The sequence below is a fragment of the Ambystoma mexicanum genome, chromosome 2p, assembly GCF_040938575.1.
Source record: "Ambystoma mexicanum isolate Mex_15411 chromosome 2p, UKY_AmexF1_1, whole genome shotgun sequence".
Taxonomy (NCBI): Eukaryota; Metazoa; Chordata; class Amphibia; order Caudata; family Ambystomatidae; genus Ambystoma; species Ambystoma mexicanum.
The window spans coordinates 1472465800-1472491821 of NC_090923.1; the positions used below are offsets into that span (position 1 = coordinate 1472465800).

Sequence of the window (26022 nt, forward strand, 5' to 3'; positions counted from 1 at the left end):
CAGGAGAGCGCGCCCTGATCAACCAATCGTCCAGGTAGGGGTAGACGTGAATCCCCCCTTTCCTGAGGTGCGCTGCCACCCTTACCATGAGCTTGGTGAAAACCCTTGGGGCGGAGGTCAATCCGAACGGCAGGACCCGAAACTGAAAGTGTGAGTCGCCAACCGCGAACCTCAGGTACTTCTTGTGCTTTGGATGTATCGGCACATGAAAATAAGCGTCCTTGAGGTCGAGAGACACCAACCAGTCCTGAAGTTGAAGGGCCTGGAGTACTTGAGAGAGAGTAACCATCTTGAACTTGTCCTTCCTGAGGAGTTTGTTCAAACCGCGCAAGTCCATGATGGGTCTCAATCCCCTGTCTTTCTTGGAAATCAAAAAATAAGGGGAATACCATCCCTTGTTCCTCTCCGCTACAGGCACCAGTTCTATGGTGCCTTTCTCCAGCAGCGATTGAATTTCCTGCGCAAGGAGCGGATCCGGACTCTTCAAAGAGAGATTCCCCGGAGGATTGTCTTGAGGCCTCTGCCGGAAAGGAAGACAGTAGCCGTGGGTTATGATCTCCAGAACCCACACATCTGAAGTAATGGCGCGCCACTCTGCAAGATGCTGCGCCAGCCTTCCCCCAACCGGCGAACCATGGGACATGGCCTCATGACTGAGCTGAAGCGGCTGCGGCGTTGCCTGAGGGCAAAGAGGCAACAGCCCGAGCGGCCTTGGCACCTCGAGTACCTTGTTTTCCACCTCTGGCACTCCTACGGTGGCCCCTTTGACTGGCAGCTCCTCTCGCTTTACCAAAGGATGAGTAATAACGAAAGGAACTTCCCCTCCATTGCTGTCCCCTAGGACGAAAAGGCGGAGGTTGTCGAACTGCAGCGCCCAACGACTTTGCTGCAGCTTTTGAGGCCTGCAACCTCTCAAGGCTCTCGTCAGCCTTGCTGCCAAAAAGATGTACCCCGTCAAAGGGCATGTTGAGGAGCCGGGCCTGCACATCAGGAGCAAACCCTGACTTCCTCAACCACGGAAACCTGAGTATCACGGTGCTCGCCGCCATGGACCGGCTGACGCAATCTGCCATGTCCAAACCCGACTGAACGGCCTCACACATGGCATCCTTGCCATCCTGAACCATGGCAAGGAAACCATCCTGTTCGCCCTATGTTCAGCCGCATGAAACGTGACAAGGCACATATGGAGTTGGCCGCCTGAAGCGCCACACCCCCTGAAGAAAACACTTTCTTCGCCCAGCCATCAAAACGCTTGTCATCCCTATCAGGAGGGATGGTAGGATACGACGCCTGCTTTGCCGGGGCCGTAGCCGCCTGCACCACCAAACTCTCCGGAGTGGGGTGCTTGGACAAGAAGCAGGGGTCGCTACTGGCTGGGTGGTATTTCTTGCCCACTGCCGGGAGACTCTCTGAAGCAGTCCAAGCCGCCGCCACCCTTCTCTGTAGAGCCATATGAAACGGCAGTACCGGGTCAGTTGGTGGACCAAGTTTAAGGATATCCATAAGGTCATCCTGAAGAAACTCCCCCAGGGGAGCAGACCATCCCAAGTACTCAGTGACCCTCGACATAAGGCGCCGGTAGGAGGAGTCGGCATGAGTGCCAGGCTCAGGCCTACAAAACTCCACCTCCGGAGAGGTGTTCAGCCCACGAGCATCGTGCAGGGACTGCCTCAGGTCCTCAAATTGGCTTTGGCCCGAGAGAATCTCGTCTGGCACCGTATTAGGAACCATGCCATCATCAGAGCCCTCATCCACCTCTGAAATAAACTCAAGATGGCGTTAAGAAGGCACAGAATGTGAACCAAAGCCATGCTTGACCTTGGCCAGAGCCTTTCTAGGGGGTTCCACCGAGCCTCGGGGTACCCCTGTCGACAAAGCCTCGAAAGACGTCGAGGGCATCGAGTGAATCAGCGTCGACGCCGAACGCGGTTCCGACAGCATCAATGACGTCGACACAGACCTCAAGGCCGGAGCCCCGAGCATGTCCTTCAACAGCCTGGGCGCCGATGGCACCGACGACTTCTTCGGAGGCGGGGCCTCGAAAGAGTCCGTCGACGACCTCAGCGCCACCAGCGTCGACGTCTTCCTCGAAGATATCACAGGTTCACACGGTATCGAGCGTGTCGAGGACCAGGACATGGACCGGGCATGACGAGAACGATTCCCCTTGTCCGAGCGGGATATCTCCCGCGAATCGTGCCGACCACCCGAGCCCAAAGGCGTGCGAGCGGTGTCTCTCGAATGATCACGACCGACCCCACTTGGAGGCGCGGACGGACCGGTGCCCTGCGATTCGAGAATCGCTAACATTTTCTTCCCGAAGGAAGCCCATTCCTCTGGCGTCGCCTGCTTGGTAGGGTAAGCGACCCGCTGACGGGCAGAGTCGTCCGAAGAGGACGGGGAAGGCGACCGATGACGGCGTTTCCGGGAGTGCCTCGAAGAGGCAGAGGAGTGGCGGGACCGACTTCGGGACCGAGACCCACTGGACTTCCGACGACGACGTGGAGAGTCGCCTCTCGAATCGTCCGTCGAAAGCCCTTCAGACCTCGACTTCCGTGGCTTAGACACCTTACCTACCGATAACTTCTTCTTGCGCTCCCGCAAGGCTTTAGACATGAGCGACTGGCAGTCGACACAGTCATCCGTGTCATGGGCCTCCCCGAGGCACCAGAGGCAGGCGTCGTGCGAGTCCGTAACCGACATCTTGGACCCATAGTCCCCGCACTTCTTACATCCTGGACGCGGGGTGGAAGACTAGGTAGACATCCTTCACGAAGAAGAAACTTCAAATAACTAACAGGTTCGAAGAACCGAGAAACAACAGAAACTCCAAAGAGTCGAGGTGCGACGAGATTCCCAAAACGAACACGTTCACGGAAAAAACAGAACTGAGGCTACGGGCATTGTGCGTCCTACTTATAACATCCAGTGACGTCAGCCGTCGGAGGAGGTCCTCAAGGGCGACGTATCGACGTCATCGACGCAGGACGCAGAAAGATTTTCGAAGCAGCACAGCTGTGGTGATTACTGTCATAGATATGGAATACGTCGGAAGACCCAATCCCATCGAAGTATTATTACTGTGTGTTCCTTTATTCACTGGTGTTTGTTCTGGGCCTAATAAATTGTGTATTTTTGATATACTACTGTTTAAGGGTAATTATTGTCGTCCTACTGTATGTTCTCATCCAAGACCTCAGATCACTACTCCTAGCTACCTTGAATTGTCCTGGATATCTTCTCAGAAGTGTTCCCCGTTTTACTAACAAGGATGGCCTCCTGACCACCTGTTCATCAGAGCAGAGCTCAGATATCCATTCTAACATAATGCCCCCACTACTCCTAGCTACCTTGAATTGTCCTGGATAACTTCTCAGAAGTTTTCCCTGTTTTACTAACAAGGGTGGCCTCCTGACCATCTGTTCACCAGAGCAGAGTTCAGATGTCCATTCTAACATAATGCCCTCTTCAAAGTACATTTTTCAAATTGTAATTTATTGCATATAGCCAAACCAAGATCAAGAGCAGCAGAACACTTCACAAAAGGAAGGTGCCAGTATTGGGCTTGACAGTTTATACTTTGGTGCAGTACTGTTGGTGGAGCAAGAGATGAGTTTGTATCCGTTCAGCAGGGATTTTTCAAAGAGCCACGCTTTTAGCTTTATTTTGGCAGAACTGGAAGATGGCAGGGACATGTTCACGCCTCTGCCAGGATTAAGTTCCAGATGACTGTGGCATGGCAGGAGAAGGACTGCTTGGGAGTCTTCTCTTAATGGGCTAACTTAGACTCCAACCTTATGATATCTTTGCCTCCAGAGGTCTGGAGTTTAGCCACCAAAGTTGGTGTTTCATTTGAAACTGCTTTGTAGGTGATACATGCAGTTTTGGACATCATCCGAACAGGGGGGGGGGGGGGGCAGTGATGCTTGTGCTGTGTTGGAGAGATACAGTTGAATTTGCGGGCACCTGTAGAGAGGCGGTGTGAAGGTTGTATACAAATTGTTCGAATGTCAATTGTTCGAATAACAATTGACCTTCTGCACAACTGACCGAATTTACACGGTCAATTAGGATATATATGCGGGGGGAAAGCCCCCGCATCCCCCCGCCCAATCCAACCCCCACCCCAACCCCCCTCCCAATCCCCTTATATTATTATTACACCAACCCAACCCATAATATATATTAAAATGACCATACGGTCAATTGTGCAGAAGGTCAATTAGGACCCCTATTATTCGAACAATTGTGTCATTCGAACAATTGTAAACAAACAATTCGGGTAATACCGGTGTGAAACCTTGAGGGGACCAAGTGTGCGGGCGGAAGACCGGTAAGGAGGGTGTTTCCTCTACACATCTGTGTAATCACAAGGGCTTGGACCACCAATGTAGAAGTTATGCACGGAGATGAACAGCTTCATTTTGCGCAGTGTGGAGATCTGTAGCCACGCAATTTGCACCTTTGTGGCTGTGTGCTTTTGGAAGGCTAGGCTACTGTCAATGAAGCCCAAAGATTTGGCTGAATTTGACAGCTGAGTGGAATCCTTCCAGTCATATACCGCCCATCCATTGCTGTACGAGTCGGTGTCTGGTAGGGGGACAGATAAGGATGAATTAGGTCTTGGGAGTGTTCAATTTGACGTAGGAGTTTGACATCCATGTTTGGATGGTAGCCAGGCATTTGCAGAGGAGAGTTTTGTTCTTGGAACCATTGACCTTAAGGTACAGCTGAGGGTCTTTAGCGTTCTGATCAATGGCTATGTTAGGGCCATTTAGGAGAGCTTCCAAGGGTTCCATATATAGATTGAAGATGATTGGGGAGAGGATAGAACCTTGGAGGGCCCCACACATAACTGGCAGTCGAATGGATCTGAATGAGCCAGCCTTTATGGCCTGGTGTCTGCTGGATAGATAGGATACAATCCATTTGAGTATTTTGTGCACTTTTACAGGATGATACGCTCTACAGCAGCCTTTTATGCCCATGTAGACCTGTATATGTCTAGTTTAGTTTATTTATTTATAACGTGCACCGATCCCTGAGGTAACTGAGCGCAAGAACTTAAGCAGTGTTACAGAAATGCAATGATTTACAAACAAATAAAACAAATTTACAGAATATTTCCAAATAAGCAAGGGAGTGCGGTCGACTGGTGGTTACATTACAATGTGGTTGAGATTGGTGCAGAGAAAAGGTACGCATAATTCTGTAGGGAGGACTCTAAGGTTGCAGTTTAGGCAATGCTAGGATGAAAGATTTAGCCAATCGCTGAAGATTATTACTTAGCTGGATGGGGTGCCAGTGGTGTTTTTTGTTCAAGAGCCAACTTTTTACTTTGGCTCTAACGGTCCAGAAAGAGGGTTCCATTCTGAAGGTGGGCGGGAGGGCGTTTCCATGATTTAGCTGCTAGAACCAGGAAACACGCTCCACCAGCTCATTTTAGTTCAAATCTTGGGATAGTGAGGCAGCGTGAATACGGAGTGCTGGACGGTCTGCATATATATATATGGGATACATTACTCACCGTAACCGTATTTCCGATGCTTGTATCTGCTTAGATTCACATGCTGTGCATAGGCTGACATCGAGTGGAAGCTGCAGAGTATTACAGTTTGTTTTTCGAAACTCGAAAAGGGGCGTTGAACCAGAGCGTGCCAGTAATACTATCCCTAGTGTGACGTCCCCTGTACCCATGATCCCTCAGCCGTGTAGGACCCTCATATTGTGTTTTTCTGACATGAGGTAGCATTAGGAGTAGCGTGAGTACAGAATATCCAAGCAGATAAGATAGATAAGACTACAAGCATCCATGCGCCTTCTCTCAGAGGGGAGGAAGGGCGGACGCATGTGAATCTAAGCAGATACAAGCATCAGAAATACGATTACTGTGAGTAATGTATCCCTTCTGAGGCTAGTAGGATCTGCTCAGATCACATGCTGTGCATAGATTAGCAAGCAGTGTTAGAAGAAGGAGGTGAGATGTGAGAAGGTTCAGGTTCATGAGCGAACAGATGTCTTAGAACCGACTGTCCCACTTGAGTATCTGTCTTGGAATGAGTATCAATGCATTAGTGCTGCTTTGCAAATGCTGTCAAGGGGTACATTTGCAATGAAAGCCAGAGTGGCTCCAGTACCTCTTGTAGAGTGAGCCCTTAGCGTGAAAGGCAGTGTCTTATCTGAAAGGGAATAGCACAGTTGGATACATCTGACTATCCACCTAGAGATGGCGTTCTTAGAGATGCAATCTCCTTCTCTGCCTGGAGCTATGGAGACGAACAGCTGATCTGTTTTTCTTAGCGGTCTGGTCTTGTCTACATAGTAGAGGACCGCCCTCCTCACTTCTAGTGTGTTGAGTTTCACCTCAGCAGAGCTCTTGGGTTCTTGGAAGAAGGCCGGTAGCTCAATAGACTGGTTAACATGGAATTTGGAAATGAACTTAGGTGAGAACCTAGGATGAGTGTGTAAAACCAGTTTGTCCTTATGAATAGTAAAGAAAGGATCCTGCACTGACAGAGCTTGAATTTCACAAACCCTTCTTATGGACGTGATGACTACTAAGAAGGCAGTTTTATAAGTCAGGTGTTTGAGACTAGATTTGTGCATGGGCTCAAAGGGAGGTCCCATGAGTTTAGCAAGTACCACATTAAGGTCCAACCTGGTGGTGGGTTAGAAATTGGAGGGTGGAGTCTTTTTACCCCTTCCATAAATGCTTTGACAACTGGCACCTTCCACCATGACACCTTGTAATGGGAAGTGGTGTAGGCTGACAAAGCTGCAAGGTGCACTTTAAGTGAGTTAAACACTAGCCCTGCATCCAGTAGGTGGAGCATATAGGTGACCACACTAGAAGAAGTACAATGAACAGGGTTGATTTGCTTATTCTGGCACCAAATTACAAATCGTTTCCATTTATCATAGTAACAGTGCCTCGTGTTTGGTTTTCTTGACTCCTTCAAGATATTCATACATCTTTGAGGTAAATTGAGATTTCCGAACTCTATGACTTCAGGAGGCATGCTGCCAAGTTCATTGAGTTGGGTTGAGGATGCAGTGTTAGCCCCTTGTGCTGGGAGAGTAGGTTGTACCGGCACGGGAGTTTGATGTCTCGCCCACATAGGAGCAACCAGGAGGAGCGTCATTGGTTGCCTGTGGATCTTGTTCACCACCTTCCTCATCAGAGGGGTTGGTGGAAAAGCGTAGGCAAATATCCCTCACCAATTCATCCATAGGGCGTTCCTCTTGGAGCCTGGCCTGGGGAACCTAGATGTGAAGTTTGGGCATTGCCTGTTTTCGTTTGTGGCGAATAAGTCTATAGTGGGGAAACCCCACTGAGAGAAGAGGTCTCCTACGACCTCTTCGTGTAGACGCCACTCGTGCTCCTCTGGGAGGGGATCCCTGCTCAGAGCATCTGCTAGCGAGTGGAGTTCCCCTGGAACATGTTGGGATGACAGGTAAATCTTCCATTTGAGTGCCCATTTCCAAATTTTCTGGGCAAGCTTGGACAGATTGGGAGAACAAGTGCCCCCTTGTTTGTTTAAGTAAAACATTGCAGTCGTGCTGTCTGTTAGGATCTCCACTGACTGGTTGGATAGGAGGGGTTTGAATGCCTGAAGCGCTCTGAAGACTGCCAGAAGTTCTAGCAGACTGATGTGGTTCTGAGCCACTTTGGGAGACCAGAGACCCTGAGCTGTATGGTGAAGGTAGTGAGCTCCCCACCCTGCCAGAGAGGCGTCTGTTGTGACTACGGCATGTACCTCTGGATCGTAGAAGGGTTTCCCCTTCGTTAGATTTTCTCTTGTCCACCAGCGAAGACTCTGTACTAGTGTTGGCGAAACGACCACTAGATCGTCCCACTGACCACTTACTTGAGACCACTGTTTCGCATGGGTCGCATGCGCAGGAGAACCAGGTAAATGCAAGATGCCATCATGCCTAGCAAACGCATAGCTTTGGCACCCTTATTTGGCGACCGGACTGATATTGAGGGATTTGCAGCAACAAATTTCTAATTCTTTCCTCTGATGGAAAGGCCAACCCCTCTTGGGTATCTTGGACAGCTCCTAAAAACTGTTTTGAGGTGTTTGGCACCAGGCTTGACTGTTTCTCGTTGATTGAGAAGCCCAATTGGAAAAGGAGGTTGATTGTTCTTTAGATGTTTAGTCTGCAAATTAGGGGGGACTCCCCTGTAATGAGCCAGTCGTCCAGATAAGGGTACACTGGCATTGCCTCACTGCGTAGGTGCGACACCACCACCGCCAGTACCTTGGTGAATACCCTTGGAGCCGAAGCTATTCCGAGGGGGAAGCATCTTGAATTGGTAGTGCTGGTTGTCTATCTTTGGCATACCTACGTTCGAATCTGTCTAATTCTTCTTGTTTATCACTGAGTACAAATTCCCCCTCCTCCTCACCTGTGTCTTCCGAAGATGAATAATGAAGATGTCTCTGCTTCTTTCGATGCTTTCGCTTTTTTCTGAAGAGATACGGCCTCCCACGGGTAGAAGCCACTCTGCTGCCTTGGTATAATAAGGTAGGCAAAGGACTCCCTGCCGAGAGCGCCAATGAGAGGAAAAAGCCAAGGCTAAAAAGAACTCTCTGGTGGGTGATGGGATAATTCTTCCTCAAGTCTTTCTGAAGAATGGATCCGGTTTGGTTCGTTCCAAGGTATAAGGTAAGTCCCAAGAAAGAGTTAGGATTAAGTTCACTTTCAGGCATGAAAAACACAGCCAATCCAAAGAGGAGGAGTCAGGCACCCAGCTGATGGTAAGTATGCACAGAAGCTGCAGAGATCTGTTCACGGAGGTAAAGACGCGGTACAGAGGAAAGGTACCACCCGCCTCCAGCTGATAACAGAAGGCAGCTACAGAGGAAAACACACAGCAATGGGAAAACTCTGAAAGTAGCGAAGGAAAGGACAGAAGGGAGAAATGCAGCGCGAGGCACTGAGGAAAGGCACCGGGGCAGTACCCGGAACGGATGTGGAGACCGCAGAATTGAAGCGGAATAAGGAAGCAGCAAACGTGGGGAAAGAAAAGGAAAGGTAGAGAGGCAATAACGGAGGAAAGCAGCAGACAGAAAGAGGGGTGACTCTAAGAGTCGCAGGAGAAACACTAGCGTGTAAACCCGAAAGCACTGAAGCGAAAAGGGTTGCAATGCAACAAAGCTAAGCCTGGATGTGATATTAAAGGATATAATGAAGATAGAAAACGGACAAGAAAACAAAGACTAGACCGTAAACCAAAGAGAGGACAGGGCAGTGAACATAGAAAAGGGACAAAAAATAGACAAGCCCGCAAACCAAAGCGAGGACAGGACAGAAGAGAAAACAGATCCTAATGGCGGTGGAACCACCAAGAACTCCACAATCTCCAAGCAGGCAGGTGTGTGACAATCTTGAAACGTAAGAATCTTCTGTGCGCTGGGAACATTGAAATATGAAAATAGGCATCTTTCGTATCCAAAGTTTCCATGTAATCCCCCTTTTTTAGTATAGGGATTACTTCTTGTAGAGTAGTCATGCAGAATTTTTGTGGCTTGACATACTTGTTTGCAGGTTGCAAATCTAATACTGGGCGATTGCCAGATCTTTTTTTGGCACAAGGAAGTAGGTTGAATAAATACCCCTGTTTACCTGGTTGACTGGGTTGACTTTTATGGCGTCCTTTGCTAGCGGAACGGCAATGTCCTCGAGGAGGATCTTCTGATGTTCCAGCGAGTGTATTTTCTGTCGCGGAGGATGGTCATGGGGGCGCCCGAGCAACTCTATGCAGTATCCTCCGAACATTGTGGTCAGCACCCATCTGTCCGAAGTGATCCCCTCCCATGCGTGGGTGAAGGTGGAAATGCACCCCCCTACTGGGGATGCATGGGAGAGGACCTGAAGCGGAACGTCACTGTTTGTTGGGTGGCGTACCACCTCTGGCGGGGCTGCCTCTACCCCTAGTGCGTCCCCTGCGCTGCCCTCTGGGGAAGCCCTGTGAGGATTGGGACTGATTGTTACCCCATGAGGTTCCCTGATTCTGGTAATAGTTTGAACCCCTTCGGGAACCTTGGCCCCGAAAGCGACAAAAATTGTTGTTTCCCCTCTGTCCAGAGGGTTTATTGGTGAGTTGACCAAGGGATTTTAGGGTCTCATACGCATCCTTTGCCGTCTTTAAAGCTTCCTCCACTGCCTTGCCGAATAGGACGTTCGGCTCTACGGGCATATCTATAAGGGTTGCTTGGGTTTCAGGTTTGAACCCCGACTGCCTCAGCTTAATCACAGTGCCTTCAGCGATTAACCTTCCTGCATTATCTGCTGCATCAAAGTTTGTCTTTAGCATGCAGCCTGATACAGATCTTCCATGTGCTGCTATTTGAGCCAGCTGACTCTTTAAGGGTTCGGGTGCGGAAGATACCAAAGCGGATACCTCTTTCCACTGATGGCAATTGTAGCTTGCCAAAAGGGTGGCACTGTTAGCAATCCGTGCTTGATAGGCAGACGTGGAGGTAACCTTTCTACCAAAAGTGTACAGTCTCTTACTCTCCTTATCAGGAGGTGCTTCCGAAGAAGCAAGAGGTGTACCTGCCCTTTTTCTGGTGGTTGTTACTACCAGGGCATTCGGTTTTAATTGGCCCCTAATGTACAGGGGATCGGAGGGTGCGGCCCGGAACAGTTTCTCGACTTGCGGGTAAACCGCTCCAGTGATATTAGGAGTTACTAGCGAGGGATCAATCCTACGCTGAATGGATTTTAACAGAGGGATAGCCTGGGTAATGGCTCTCTTGTCTCCTAGGATTTATTCAGCGAAATCCATGTCTTCTTGGACCCCTTGTGTGTCGATATGAAAATGGGCAGCTGCCTTGGCCAGTACCTCATTGAGGAGAGGTTGATTATCAACAGGTGAGTCATGTACCGGTGGGTCTTTAGGAATCGGGGAGTCAAGATTGTAGGCTTCAGCCTCATCTTCCTTCTCCTCCTCCTGGTCCTCGTCATCCCCATAATAAGAGACCCCTGTCTGGTCATCCAATAATTGTGGTTCTGTATCGTCACAATATGAATCAGGGTGGTAAGCATCGGCCCTAAAGGAGTCTGTGACCAAGCCTTGAGTTGGAGTGTCAGAACGGAGTTTCTTAGCAGGGGGCTGAGAGGAACTAGGTATTGCCTTAGACCCCGAGGGGGCAGAGGTAGCAGGGGTGTTGGAGTAACTATGAAAATAAATAGGGTCCTTTTCATAGAAGTCAGCCATGAATGACATCCTTCTCATTACCCTATCAATGTCAGCTGAAGACCAGTCTTTAGAGCTAGGAATCACAGCAACATGTTCTGGTTCCTCATCAGTGCTCATATCATGAGCAATGGGAGGAATGAGTTTAACTTTAGTGGTAGAATCTGATAACTTGGACTTCCCTATAGATTTAGGGTCTTTCTGCTTCTCCTTATGAACATGGTGTTCTGAAGATTACTTTTTATGTTGTTTATCCCCTTTCTCATGACTAGTGTTTCCCAGTTTTTTTAGGGGCCTCCAAGGGATTTGACGCCTCGCGTCGAGATTCGGATGTGGTATTCGAGGAAGGACGTCGAAGCTCGAGTGTAGACGCTACGCATCTTGGCTATGTAGGATAGAGGGCGAATCGTCATCAGACGATCGTGCCTCGAGGACTATTGATAGTGCGACACCAATGTCAACCGAAGACGGTTGACCTTTGTCATGAGGCAAACGCGAATGGGAATGCCCAGAGGACACAGATTCGTTGGACTGATCTCTTGGTGTCTTCCGTTGCCGATCGCTTGACATACATGTCGAGTCGCGGCCGTTTCTGATGTGCTTAGTGGAGGTAGTAAGTGTAGCGCTTTTGCCGCCGGGTGTTGTCCCCACAACGTGGCCACCGGCCACTACTTCGGGGTCATGGGCTTGCGCGTGTGCTGTCCGAAGTCACCCCTCTGCCCTCGCCGTCCGTTTCGGCGGTGTTGCTGCCATCGCTGAATGTCCCCTCCACTTTCATGGCCTCTATCTGCCTGGTGTAGTGGGCCCAGCGTTTAGTTGAGCAGTCTTTAAGGGTTTTCGACTTGAAGAGCTTGCAAGCTCGACAGGTAGCCTCGGGATGGTCTTGTGGGAGACACAGATTGCACGTATTGTGCTTGTCTACCCAGGGAAACGTCCTGTTACATTATGGGCAGAACTTAAATGGAGTGCTCTCCATATGTTATAAAATGGTAGTAGGCGGATATGTGTAGGAAAAAAGGTGAAAAGAAGCCTGTATGACCACCCCCCACTCTCCCTACTGTACAGGGCCGAGGCCAGAGGCCTCCCAAGGCCCGAAGTCCTTCGTGGCAGTCCTCGACTGCTGGTTTCCTCGATCATCACCAGTGTCGATATTCGGCATAGGGTGGAAGTGAACGGGGAAGTTTTTTAACGGTAATTAGCCGAGGGAATTCTGCAACATGCGTCCGACTAGTATGGCGGAAAAAAACATCTGAGGGTCCTACACGCATGAGAGCTCATGGGTACAGGGGACGTCACACTAGGGATAGTATTACTGGCACGCCCTGGTTCGAAGCCCCTTTTCGAGTTTCGAAAAAAACAAACTGTAATACTCTGCAGCTTCCACTAGATGTCGGCCTATGCACAGCATGTGATCTAAGCAGATTCCACAAGCCTCAGAAATATATATATACATGACATGAATGTGTCCCTGCAGGCAGTGGACTTCTTTTGCCCTTAGGACATACATCTAAATTCCTAATTGTGAAGGTGGTATATGTGTTCCCTAAGCCCCACTGTCCTAGGTCAAACATCTTTTATTATGGTAGTTTGGACCCCAGGGGTCAAGCAGTTTTAGGGCTAAAGGCAATGTTAAAAAGTGTGTATGCTCTTCATAAGGCAGGGATTACACTTTATATGAGATAGGTTTCTTTGATTTAGAAAATATTGCCAAATGTGTTAATAGGCATGGGTTATCAACACCCCTGGACAAAAGGGTCAGACTGCCTTAGGAGATAGGGTGCCTACATTGTTGCTTTGTATGAATGAATTTGAAACATTTGCTGGCATAATGATATAAGGCACGACACAAGCGCTTCCCATCAGGCAATATTTTGCACACATAATAAAGCAGATTTTTATCTATGTCGAAGTAGTTTTCCTGATCATAAAATGGTAGAGGTTGCTTAAGGCGATACCAACTTCGGAAAACATAAGATAGAAAGGTCATAACATGTGTGCCATCATATGCCATAGAAGCATAACTCTTCAGATTTACTTAGCACTATTTATTTTTTGTGGGAATACTGACAGATTTCTATTCTCAGATTGGCTTCATGGTCCTTGTAATCAGTAACTTCCACATCTTGTACCTATAATTAAATAGTCCAATTCCATTATACAAATAAAATAGTATAAAGATGACAGCAAAACAAATAGTTATATTATGTTAACTGGCTTTTATACTGCGCTGTGCACCACCGTAGTGGTCTTGAATTGCCTAAACCTGGTCTGAATGGGCAGACTGTGACCCTACACAGGGTATAAATCAGATCGTGGTCTGTGAGTTATGTAATTTTATGTTATGATATTGTGCATTTGTATAGTGCCTTATATACCATTGGTATGATCTCAAAGTTCTGTGGGTTGAACGCCCTTGGGGGCCGTAGTCCAGATCAGTGGAGAGAGTAGGGTAGTATATAGTGCTTGGGTGCACTCAGTATGTGTGCAGCCAATGCGGTTTGCACGAAGAGTAGCTGCATTCTAATGCTAGGCCCGGTGTTGTGGTTGTGAGAGGTCAGTGGAATGTGTGCAGCAGGGTAGGTGGGCTCCAAGTCTGCATTCTGGCGGCCGTGGGGCCTGTGTATGAGATTATGTGTGCAGCTAGGCCGATTTTTTTGGGGCAGCATAACTGCGTTCCAAAAGACTGTTGAGCTGTTCATGGAGCAGTGTAGGTATGCGTGCAGCTATGCCGAATTGATCGAGGGGTGTAGCTGTGTTCTATTTTTTGTTGATGTAAAGGAGAGAATGAGCAAATTGGCACGAGTGAGCGTCTGTGCTTAATGGTAAGAGACCCCTATTCCTGGTTACTTTCCAGAGCCTGCTCAGCTCACCGTGACTGTCCTGGTGGTTTGTGGTAATGGATCTCCCAGAGATTCTCTGACTGGTGCGGGGTGTGTTGTGATTGCCCAGTTATAAATATTACTCAATAGGGAACATAGTATGGGTGGGGAAAAGAATCCCTGCTTGCGTTACATAATGACCCAAATTGTTAGAAGATGTGATCCTCTGTACTTGTTGGAAAGTGTCTCTTTAGGATCTGAAAGATGCTTATGGATTAGTATGCAGTGTGTATGAGTAATACAAATATAAGGCATTTAGAGTTAGATGGATGCCCTGAAAGCACAGAAAGCGATGTTACTGCTTTAAAGTGTGTTTCAAGTGCAGGAAAAGATTACATGGATTTTTCTAGCGTAACCCTACTGTGAAGTGTGTTAATAGATTCTCTGGATTAAGAAAGACATGGAAATGGATGGAAACAATCACTCTCTACTGCGAAGGATGTGGAAATGGAAAATAAAATTCAGGCTCTGTTGTATCACTATTTATGCTAAAGCAATGTGTCAATATAAGTAGGTGAAAACTGACAAGTGTGGTCACTCTGGAGTAGAAGTTTAACCTTTGAGTTAAACAGAGATTACACAGGGTACAAACAAAGAACTGCAACAATTTAGGAGACTGGCCAAGATGATAAGGGATCAGTATCCAACCATGGGCTGCAATGTGCCAAAACAGAAATACAAGCAGCTTTCTGGAATGTAGCCCCTCTTCATTTGATCATTTGTAACCCACCTGAGTTCAGGTCCTTGTTGCTTTCTGTGACTTCCTCTCCAAGATGGTCAATTAAAATTGAAGACATATCTTCTTTTCTCAAATGTAGGGCAGTATTAACAAATGAAAATGAGGTAGAACAAGTCACCAATTGATACTGATCAGAAAGCAAACAGACAGTTGTAAATACACAATTTAAGAAATATTCCTCTGAAAACACAGGACAGGTTTTCGAACATTTTCATCTTGGTGATATAATGATGTCATTATGCAAGAGTGTTGAGTGAAATACGTGTCGAGATGTGGATTGCTTGTCCAATTTTATGTTAAACAGTTGAAACTGTGTTCAACATCAGTTGTGGACCTTTGTGAGCTTCTCTGGCAATAACTTCTTGATTGGAATGTACAAGTACGTTCCTTAATGTGTGGATGATAGCGACAGCATCCACATATCTGACCAGGATGGTAACTGTGAACCTATTTTATAAGGGCTGTATTTTCCCTCACTGCAAATGGATTACCACTCTGGACTAAGACCCATGTAACATTCAAGTTCAGACCCTTCTCTATGTAGGAGTTACTAACTCACTCATTTTGTATTCTCATCTAAGTATTGTCAAGAGTCTAACTGTTGCTAATATGAGAGAATTTAAGACTATGGAATGCAATGCATTCCTTAAATTCCTAATGCTCCTTCAACTGCAGGACCACGTTGCTCGCCTCAGTGTTATGATAGGATTTCTTTTTGCAATCAGCCAGGCCAGATTTAAAACATATACACATGCTGGTAACATAAGATTTACCTAAATTTCACTAATGCATAATAATTCTTCTAAGTCCTTTCTGGGGTACTTAGGGGGTCCTGACATGGACTGCCCAGAGTTTCCTGAAGCTCAATGGTCCAAACATTGACATTTTATGGCTTGATTGACAAACCACCATTCAGTGAATTTTAATCTCTATTTTGTGGTTCTAGTGTGGACCCAAAAACCGCAACAGCAAGAAATGTAAATATCACCATTGATCACTTCCTTGTACTCTATTATCTACCGGACATTGGGCCTCATCACAAGTTGGGTGGTAACCCTTAAACGCGGCGGTAACTGTATTACTGCTGCATTTAAGGGCTGGCCCTATCACAAGTTGAGCGCTAAATGGGCTGTTTTACCTCCAGCTTTTTTCTGGAGGTGAAAATCCCATTTAGCGCACAGTTTTCGGTGCCCCTCTTCATTCGATCATTTGTGACCCACCTGAGTTCAGGTCCTTGCTGCTTTCTGTGACTTCCTCTCCAAGATGGTCAATGAAAATTGAAGACATATCTTCTTTTCTCAAATGTAGGGCAGTATTAACAAATGAAAATGAGGTAGAACAAGTCACCAATTGATACTGATCACAAAGCAAACACCCAGTTGTAAATACACAATTTAAGAAATATTCCTCTGAAAACACAAGACAGGTTTTTGAACATTTTCATCTTGGTGATATAATTATGTCATTATGCAAGAGTGTTGGGTGAAATACGTGTCGAGATGTGGATTGCTTGTCCAATTTTATGTTAAACAGTTGAAACTGTGTTCAACATCAGTTGTGGACCTTTGTGAGCTTCTCTGGCAATAACTTCTTGATTGGAATGTACAAGTACGTTCCTTAATGTGTGGATGATAGCGACAGCATCCACATATCTGACCAGGATGGTAACTGTGAACCTATTTTATAAGGGCTGTATTTTCCCTCACTGCAAATGGCTTACCACTCTGGACTAAGACCCATGTAACATTCAAGTTCAGACCCTTCTCTATGTAGGAGTTACTAACTCACTCATTTTGTATTCTCATCTAAGTATTGTCAAGAGTCTAACTGTTGCTAATATGAGAGAATTTAAGACTATGGAATGCAATGCATTCCTTAAATTCCTAATGCTCCTTCAACTGCAGGACCACGTTGCTCGCCTCAGTGTTATGATAGGATCTTTTTTTGCAATCAGCCAGGCCAGATCTAAAACATATACACATGCTGGTAACATAAGATTTACCTAAATTTCACTAATGCATAATAATTCTTCTAAGTTCTTTCTGGGGTACTTAGGCAGTCCTGACATGGACTGCCCAGAGTTTCCTGAAGCTCAATGGTCCAAACATTGACATTTTATGGCTTGATTGACAAACCACCATTCAGTGAATTTTAATCTCTATTTTGTGGTTCTAGTGTGGACCCAAAAACCGCAACAGCAAGAAATGTAAATATCACCATTGATCACTTCCTTGTACTCTATTATCTACCGGACATTGGGCCTCATCACAAGTTGGGTGGTAACCCTTAAACGCGGCGGTAACTGTATTACTGCTGCATTTAAGGGCTGGCCCTATCACAAGTTGAGCGCTAAATGGGCTGTTTTACCTCCAGCTTTTTTCTGGAGGTGAAAATCCCATTTAGCGCACAGTTTTCGGTGCCCCTCTTCATTCGATCATTTGTGACCCACCTGAGTTCAGGTCCTTGCTGCTTTCTGTGACTTCCTCTCCAAGATGGTCAATGAAAATTGAAGACATATCTTCTTTTCTCAAATGTAGGGCAGTATTAACAAATGAAAATGAGGTAGAACAAGTCACCAATTGATACTGATCAGAAAGCAAACACCCAGTTGTAAATACACAATTTAAGAAATATTCCTCTGAAAACACAAGACAGGTTTTTGAACATTTTCATCTTGGTGATATAATTATGTCATTATGCAAGAGTGTTGAGTGAAATACGTGTCGAGATGTGGATTGCTTGTACAATTTTATGTTAAACAGCTGAAACTGTGTTCAACATCAATTGTGGACCTTTGTGAGCTTCTCTGGCAATAACTTCTTGATTGGAAAGTACAAGTGCGTTCCTTAATGTGTGGATGACAACGACAGCATCCCCATATCTGACCAGGATTGGTAACTGTGAACCTATTTTACAAGGGCTGTATTTTCCCTCACTGGAAATGGCTTACCACTCTGGACTAAGACCCATGTAACATTCAAGTTCAGACCCTTCTCTATGTAGGAGTTACTAACTCACTCATTTTGTATTATCATCTAAGTATTGTCAAGAGTCTAACTGTTGCTAATATGAGAGAATGTAAGACTATGGCATGCAATGCATTCCTTAAATTCCTAATGCTCCTTCAACTGCAGGACCACGTTGCTCGCCTCAGTGTTATGGTAGGATCTATGCTGGTAACATAAGATTTACCTAAATATCACTAATGCATAATAATTCTTCTAAGTGCTTTTTGGGGTACTCAGGCAGTCCTCACATGGACTGCCTAGAGTTTCCTGAAGCTCAATGGTCCAAACATTGACATTTTACGGCTTGTTTGACAAACCACCATTCAGTGAATTTTAATCTCTATTTTGTGGTTCTAGTGTGGACCCAAAAACCGCACCAGCAAGAAATGTAAATATCACCTTTTATCACTTCCTTGTACTCTATTATCTACCTGACATTGGGCCTCATCACAAGTTGGGCGGTAACCCTTAAATGCGGCGGTAACTGTATTACTGCTGCATTTAAGGGCTCCGGCCCTATCACGAGTTGGGCGCTAAATGGGCTGTTTTACCTCCAGCTTTTTTCTGGAGGTGAAAATCCCATTTAGCGCACAGTATTTGTGCTGAAAATGTCCCATTGGGAATGGTTAATGGGGATTTACTGTTAACGCCCAACCCGTGATCCGGCGCTAATAACACCAGACCGGCTGGCGCCAAAGCTATTACATGTGGGTGGTATTACAGCCGGGATACCACCCAACTTGTGATGAGGCCCAACGGGCTGAGAGTGAGAAGAACAAGTTACTTACCCATAGTAACGTTCTTTCGACTGGATGTTCCTCCCACGTATTTCTTATCTTTTGATATTTCCAATATCCAGCTTACGAAGCAGCTAGGCTGAATAATGGAAATATCAAAAGATAAGGAATACGTGGGAGGACACAATCTATTCGAATAGCCCACAAGGGGCTGAGAGTGAGAATAGCCTGCAAGTCAGCCGAGATTGAGATTAGCCCGAGAGGGGCTAACACGAAACATATCCCACAAGGGCATAAGACCCAGAGAAGAAGCCTAGAATCGCCCGAGAGGGGCTGACACCGAAACTACCCCCCAAGGGGGTGGAAGAAACCACAGCAACCAGTGGCATGGAGGGCCATATAACTCAGCTTGGGATAAGAAAAATAAGGACAATGTCACATTGGACCAGAGAGAACTAGAGACTTTTAGGGGTGTCAAATACCCAGAGTTTAAACCAGTGCTGATTGGAAAGAAACTTTTCTAACTATTAAGACAATTAGCATGGAGGTTCCCAGTAACCTTCTCCAGGAGGAAGAAAAGATTCAAAGGACCCTACTTTGAACATTTCCGTCAGGCCGGGCCCTGAAAGAGAGAGTTAGAGCCAAAAGACAGAAGTGGGTCGCGGTAAAAAACCAGCCACCCAAAGCCAGAGTATAGTGAAAACAACTTACTCAGAAGCAGTTACATTGTTTGGTTTTATTGGTAGCATAGGATAGAATAGGATAGAATAGGTTTTAGACAGAAAACAGAATTTATGTGAAACATCCTGACAAGCACCTTTTTGTTATTTTCTTTGAAGCTAGAGAACATTCATCGTAGCGATAGGGCTAGTTGAGGTTTTCTTTTCTTTAATAAACAACTTTGAAACATGTCTTTGTTTCTGTCTCCTATGTCTGGCCTACCATACTCCCTGCAAATACATGCAGGAAGGGCGTCTAGCCGACCACCTGAGAGGGGCGTGATTTACCATTCAAGATCATGATAGTCGAAATTGTAATGACTAAAGTAAACCCTCCATACCCCAGTAACCAAAAACAGGTGGAATAAGGACAAGCAGCATCAGTAGATATATCAATCTGGCAGTGATTACACCAATTCTCAGGGTCACCAATAAGAAATGGTGTTTGCCATCAAAGTCAATCCTCAGTCATGACACGGGAGCAGCAAGAACTTCCTTTTGCACTCACAGAGAAACTTTTTCACACTACTAAAACACCATTAAAGGCTGTCTCAATTTCTGAGACTCACTGCTGTAATCGGGACACAGTAAAAGATGGGCTCCACTATATATGATGTTGCTAGATTCTCTTGTAGCCACCAAAAATGGAACCTTGTCTTGGTAGTGCAGCAGTTTCATGATGATCACTCTTGGGGGAGCACCACTACTAGGGCTTTGTAAGGGCGTATGAGGTGCTCTGTCAACTACCAGGCTAGCCAGCAAGATCCTTCACCGCTAGGAAAAGAAAAGAGATAAATCCCTCAAGGAACTTCTCTATGCCCTCTCCCTCTATCCCCTCAGAGAGGCCTAGTAGGCTTACTTGTTTAGGTGTGACCTGTCTTCCAAATCATTCAGCTTCTGCTGCTACCTTGCCCTGTCTCTCTTAAGAGTAATGACGTCTCGGGTGGACACCTTAAGAGTCTGATGTTAGGAGTCTTCAATGTTGTACTCTGCTCAAACATCATTGCTCTCTCCATCTTTTTGTTCATGTCTTGATGGATGAGAGCTATGCTTACTTTGATGAGGATATTGAGAGCTGCTTGCCCATGGTAAGTTGCTTGTGGTCGCTGTTTGATGGGCCAGATGAGAAAGTAGGCACATATTTCGACGAACCAGTGTGTTCTCTTTCCGCTGGCCATTAGAAGAGCTGAGTTAACACTCTTGGGGCAAAACTGCTAATGCATTGTTCTGTTTTTTAGCTGCAGCTTTCTGTGTGTTATGTTTACCATTTATTGGGAGGGGTGACAAGCTTTGTTGGCACTGAAACATGCCATTCCAAAATGGCCAAAAATATGGGCCTTCAGTAGGCCCTTTTTGCATTTCAGTGCCCAACTCTTTCCATTTTGATCCATCATGCTCCCAAGCAGCCCAGCTGAATGGCTGAGAGCGTCACCAGGCCCTAACCCACCGTGGGGTGGGACCAATCTTTGGATTACCTGCCTCACTGTGTCTGCCTAGGAGATCAGGGTTTGAACCAAGAGTGCGATAGGAGCACCTGAGCAGCACACTATGCCAGTCCTGGTCCCCAGTATAGCAGTGAGTATGCGGAAAGCACCCCCAAGCATGCAAAAAACTAGAGGGGCAAGGTAGCACTCAGGGGCAGCGAACTCTATGAACGCCCATGAGCGACGTAGCGCTGCACCTGCTGTTTTGTGGCAGGCACAGAGGGAGCCAGGTAAAGTATGAATGTAGCACAGGCAGCAGAGCAAAGATTTGCCTGGTATAATATTAAACAGAATGTGGTGTGTCACAGAGCAGAGAGTTTTTACTGCTACCTGGCCGTCATGTTGGCTGTGGCCCCAATGTTTTTACATTCTTAATAAAGTATGCAGTTTACACTGGAAACAAAGAGTAAATGATTTTAAATGCCTGTTAGACCACTAAAATTATATCTACATCAGAAGAGTTGCATAATTCTGGGTCATGTTTTAGTACATGCAACCTACCAAACCCGTAACTCTTCTGTTTCCTAGCAGCAGATAAGCACAACACACTCACCTGTTGGACAGCTGACCACTTCTGTACTTGTATTCACCATATTTTCAATGCAATCTGTTGCATCCTCTTCTTTAATGCTAAATGAAATAATCCCATTCCCTGTTGTATAATAAAATAAAATAATAAGCATGATATTTTAACACATCGACATACATACTAATGTTCTATAACCTGGAGCCATCTTAACAGTTCATTAAGGAGATATGTTAATGATTTCTGCATTAAGCACCAGCAATTGTATTCCTTTCAAATGACAGAAACAGATGTCTATCAAAAAGACTTACCAGAAGACGGTTGTATGGAGTGATCTGTATACCATGAACATGTTTACTCAAGGCTTTCATGTGAACTAGGACTGTAAATGGAGATCTAATTACGCAAGACGTGGCCAGTGACTTAGTGAAGACTTTTTCCCCAATTGTCACAGTAATGGAAGAAGTACCTAATTAACCTACGATATCTACGAAAAGCATTAACAATAAAGCCCTGAACTGAAAGAAAATTGTACATTTCATGAACCCAGGGGAGTTGCTAGGTCTGGAAAAGACCCGGGGCTACGCTGATGTCGGAACTGTCGGGACTGGGGGCTAGCTAGCCTTTTGGTTGTAGCTCCTGAGATTCTATCAGGGGCTACAACCAAAAGACCAGGGGCTATAGCCCCCTAAGCCCCCCCCTAGCAACGCCTCTGCATGAACCTATGTATCACAAAGGAGCGAACAACAATGTGATGGGGAGTCTGACATGGCTCATCTAAACCACTGGAACCATCTCTCATCACTGCTTCTATCATTTATTTAAGCTCATGGCAACTTTGGAACTCTGGGGACTATGCATCTTGTGCTACCATGTGATATCATCTGTTTATATGTTGTCTCTGTGTCCACAGAACACAATTTTCACCGTCCCTGTATATCACTTCCTTCCTCTGACACGCTTTCTTACCTGCCATTGAGCACTGGGCGTTCTTATATGCTTGCAGAGCCACACATGTTTCTCACCTCAGCATAGTGATTGGCCCCCTGTATTCAGATTGTTCTTTTTTTGTTGCTTCTGATTGGTCCAAGTGTGACTGTTAGGCAGAAACCTGTGCAGTTCCCTTAGGGACCACTGCAAAAAGTTTAAGACTACAGGTGTTGGCAGTAAACCCAATTGGTAGCAGCCTGTACCACCCAGATTTACCTGGTAGCTGTGGCTGAGCAGTCAGACTCCTCTCAAGAAGAGTTAGACAGTATATAGAGTATACACAATAGGGCTAAAAATACAGTAGCACAAGCAAACACTGACCAGAGCTTTGGTATAAAGTATATAATTATTTATTTAAAAACACACTTGTAAGAATACACTGGCACTAATATGTCAAGCAAGTTCAAACACAGTCACTAGAAATATGTACACCTCCCTGATTAGAAGTCTTAGCGAAAACACACCACTTATTATCAAAACAGAGGTGAGCGCTTAACTAAGATGGCACTCCAAAAATTTGTTTAAAAAGGGAGAGAAAAGGCAGAAATAGGAAACACACAATACCAACACTTTCTAAAGAACCACAGCAAGTCAAGAAAGGCAGGGTCTACTGTAGAGCAAAAAGATCATAGGCCAGGCCCACTCTTGGAGAGAGCAAGGCGGAATGTGCCCAAGATCACACAGTTGAAGTACTCTTTTAAAAGTCTTTGCAGATAGTTCAAAAAGGAGTTGGATCAGTTCAGAAAAGTTAGTTAACAGGTCCGAGCTCACCCCAGGATAGAGAGTCAAGGATTTACGGGACACCTTGGACAGTCTGTTGCAAGGGAGACCAGGCGGGACACAGTCCCTGAAATGGTGAGAAAGCTCCAGCGGGGGCAGTTGTTCCTGGCAGCGGGTGCAAGTTGGGGCTTCGTCCAGTGGAAGAGAAGATCTCGACGTGGAGGAAAGCTGGAGGTCTTTGCACTGCCAGGGAAGAAACCAGCCGCGGAGTTTCCCGGTTAAAAGGTACTATCCTTTTATTCGCTATTCGCGGTAGTGGTGAAGCGTGGCTATTCGGCCGCCGGGGTGCTTGGCACGGGCGATTCGACCACGAGACGATCCAGGAGGCGAAAAAGGCGAACTGGTTAACCCCACCAGCTCAAAGGAAGAAGACTCTCCTTGAAGAAGATCTTCTCTGTCGTTGGGAAGTGGTGAGTCGGTTCAGCAGGGCTCCACCGGTGGTGTTGTCAATGCAGGTCGGCTCAGCTTCTCCCTCTTCGGATTCTTTAGGTCCTGTGGCGACTTCTGAAGTTCCAGTCCCCAAAGCCCTGCTTTTATGCAGAAAACCCCCATTCATCAGTCCTAGCTGTCACTCAAACATGCTAAGTGGTGAGCCGGGCAGCTCACCACTGGGCCAATCACACAAGAGTGCGACTTGAGTTACCAAGGCAACTCAGTCTAAGGTGCCTATTCCCCCCCTCCCACACATCCTGTAGACCCAGACAGAGTGGCACCACTTTTGGAGGCTTCTGTGCAGAAGCCCGCCAAAAGTGGAACAAAGGGCTCGACTTGGGTTGGAGTTACAGAGGCGAACACAAACGCCATTTTAAAACCAAGTCCTGGCAAAAAGACCCAACCGGGAAATAAATATTAAATAAATAACCCAGCGGTATCTTTAACATTGCACCAAAAAAGTGGTGCGTTTAAAATGAATGGGAAAATCCCATAGGAAATAATCTGGTGGAATATTTCGCGTGGTAACCACTGCCACCAGCCAGAAACTCGACAAGGGGGGACTGCACAGTTCCCCCTTGGAAAAAAGACCCATGGGCAATCGAATTACCCCTACCAGTACTTCCACAACATGATGGTTTGTACTGGTTCTGTTCACAATTTGAGACTAGTAAAGTCAATGGTGACTTTACATGCCTTGGGAGACAGTAGTCAGTCCCAGGGTATGGAGTCTATGTTTGGGGGTCACTATGACACCCCTGTGTTACTGCACTGAGGGTGCTGTGTAACACAAATACCAAAAACACATGAAGCCCTATGAAGTAAAAGACCCCATAGCCCATAAAACACATACAAAGTCAAAAGGATATCTCAAATCAGGTCTAAGAGTGTGAGAAAGAGAGTCTCACTCTTAGCAGGAGAAAAAAATAAACCCCAAAAATCCAGCAAAGCTGCTGGGGGAATCACTATGTTTGGGAAATTAGCCTTAATAGAGAATTCTCCCTAACAGTGACCAGGCCCGTAAACCGAAATTACAAGAGGCTTGTCTGCCATTTTGATTCATATCCTTAGTGTCTTTTGTTATGCTGGCTCCCTGCATCATATATAACAGTCTCCAAAGTCCCTTCACACCCACAAGAGTTCTCCCCCTCTCTACGCTTGTTAGGCATGTTCTCTTCCACTGCTGATGTATTTTTGATTGTCGGCTCCAACTGTTGCTTTCTTGGCCGCATGCATATCCTTTACAGTCACTTACAAAATTGGATTGCGTATTGCTGAAGATTGTCGTTGTTTCACAAGCATCCAATATATATAGGCTTTTTACAGGAGACGGAGTGAACAGCTGGGATAAAACATACAGGCAAAAGTGATCATCTTTCCTCCACAAACCTTCAACAGGTACATAAAGTCTCAACTTCTTCCACTCTTGGCTTCCTGTAGCACCTCATGTACGCAGAGCTGAATGTAGGGAGATATGTGGAGGGGAATGCTACAATGATTTTGTACTGTAGAGGTGTATGTCCTGTGATGAAGTCATATTTATTGGAGCTAGTAGAAGGAAAAGGGGGAACCATGGGGGCCAGTGTCAGTACCTATTCCATGATGTTCATTCTGGAGGAGCTACATTTGGGACCTCATTTAAATAGGGGGCATCCCATATAAAAATATTGAGGAAACAATCAAATAAAATGATATTGCGGTCACAATAATTAAAACATTAAATAAAAACAGAAACTGATTAAACCAACATACGTTCACATGTTAAATGCGTCCATATAATACATTATAATCTGCAGTAAGAAGATTTTCCAGGTTCCCCAGGCCCTCTCAACACTATGGTGTTCATCCAGTCTCACCAATTCTGACTTATTCACACATTGTCCTAAACCCCACTGTTTTATCCTAGCTGTTGACTCTGTCTCCTGTAAAAAGCCTATGGGCCTCATTCCGAGATTAGTGGTAGTCATGACTGCCACCAATAAGTGGTCCGGCACCGATCTAGTTCAATGGGGACTTACCGGTGTAGTCCGACATTTGCGGTAAATCCCCATTGAAAATGCCATTCCCCATTCCCATTTGAGCCCCCATAGGGCTCAATGGGAATGGCGCAAATAACGGGCTCGCGCATGTCAAGCCTGTTATTTGCGCCCTGGACCCTTAGCGGGTCCCGTCCATAACGGCTGGTCGGACCTGCCGTTACTGGCAGGACCCGCTAAGGGACCTTGTAGTAGGGCGGTAAGGGATTACCGGCACCGGTCTCCTTACCGGTGCCCGGTATCCCTTACCACCCATTTTATAATGACCCCCTATATGTATTGGATGTTTGTGAAACAACGACAATCTTCAGGAGTATGCAATCCAGAATCCCATTCAGCTCTGAGACCATTTTGCAAGTGACTGCAAAGGATATGCTTGCGGCCAAGAAAGCAACAGTTGGAGCCGACAATCAAAAATACATCAGCAGTGAAAGAGAACATGACTAACAAGCGTAGAGAGGGGGAGAACTCTTGTGGGTG

At 46.2% G+C, this 26022-nt stretch overlaps 1 protein-coding gene across 12 annotated transcripts in view; it reads right to left on the reverse strand.

Annotated features, from left to right (window-relative positions):
• The window catches only part of LOC138567640 (zinc finger protein 391-like), a 954911-nt gene that overhangs the window by 267754 nt on the left and 661135 nt on the right, over nucleotides 1–26022 (reverse strand). For 4 of the 12 annotated variants that reach the window (XM_069646091.1, XM_069646097.1, XM_069646084.1 and 1 more), the window contains exons 5-8: nucleotides 21332–21430; nucleotides 17280–17351; nucleotides 16051–16122; nucleotides 14822–14893 (exon numbers count right to left, since the gene is read on the reverse strand). In XM_069646091.1, the coding sequence (XP_069502192.1) occupies nucleotides 14822–14893; nucleotides 16051–16122; nucleotides 17280–17351; nucleotides 21332–21430 (315 nt within the window). The remainder of the gene's footprint in view (nucleotides 1–14821; nucleotides 14894–16050; nucleotides 16123–17279; nucleotides 17352–21331; nucleotides 21431–26022) is intronic. The other 8 variants (XM_069646090.1, XM_069646086.1, XM_069646089.1 and 5 more) reach the window with 8 other exon arrangements.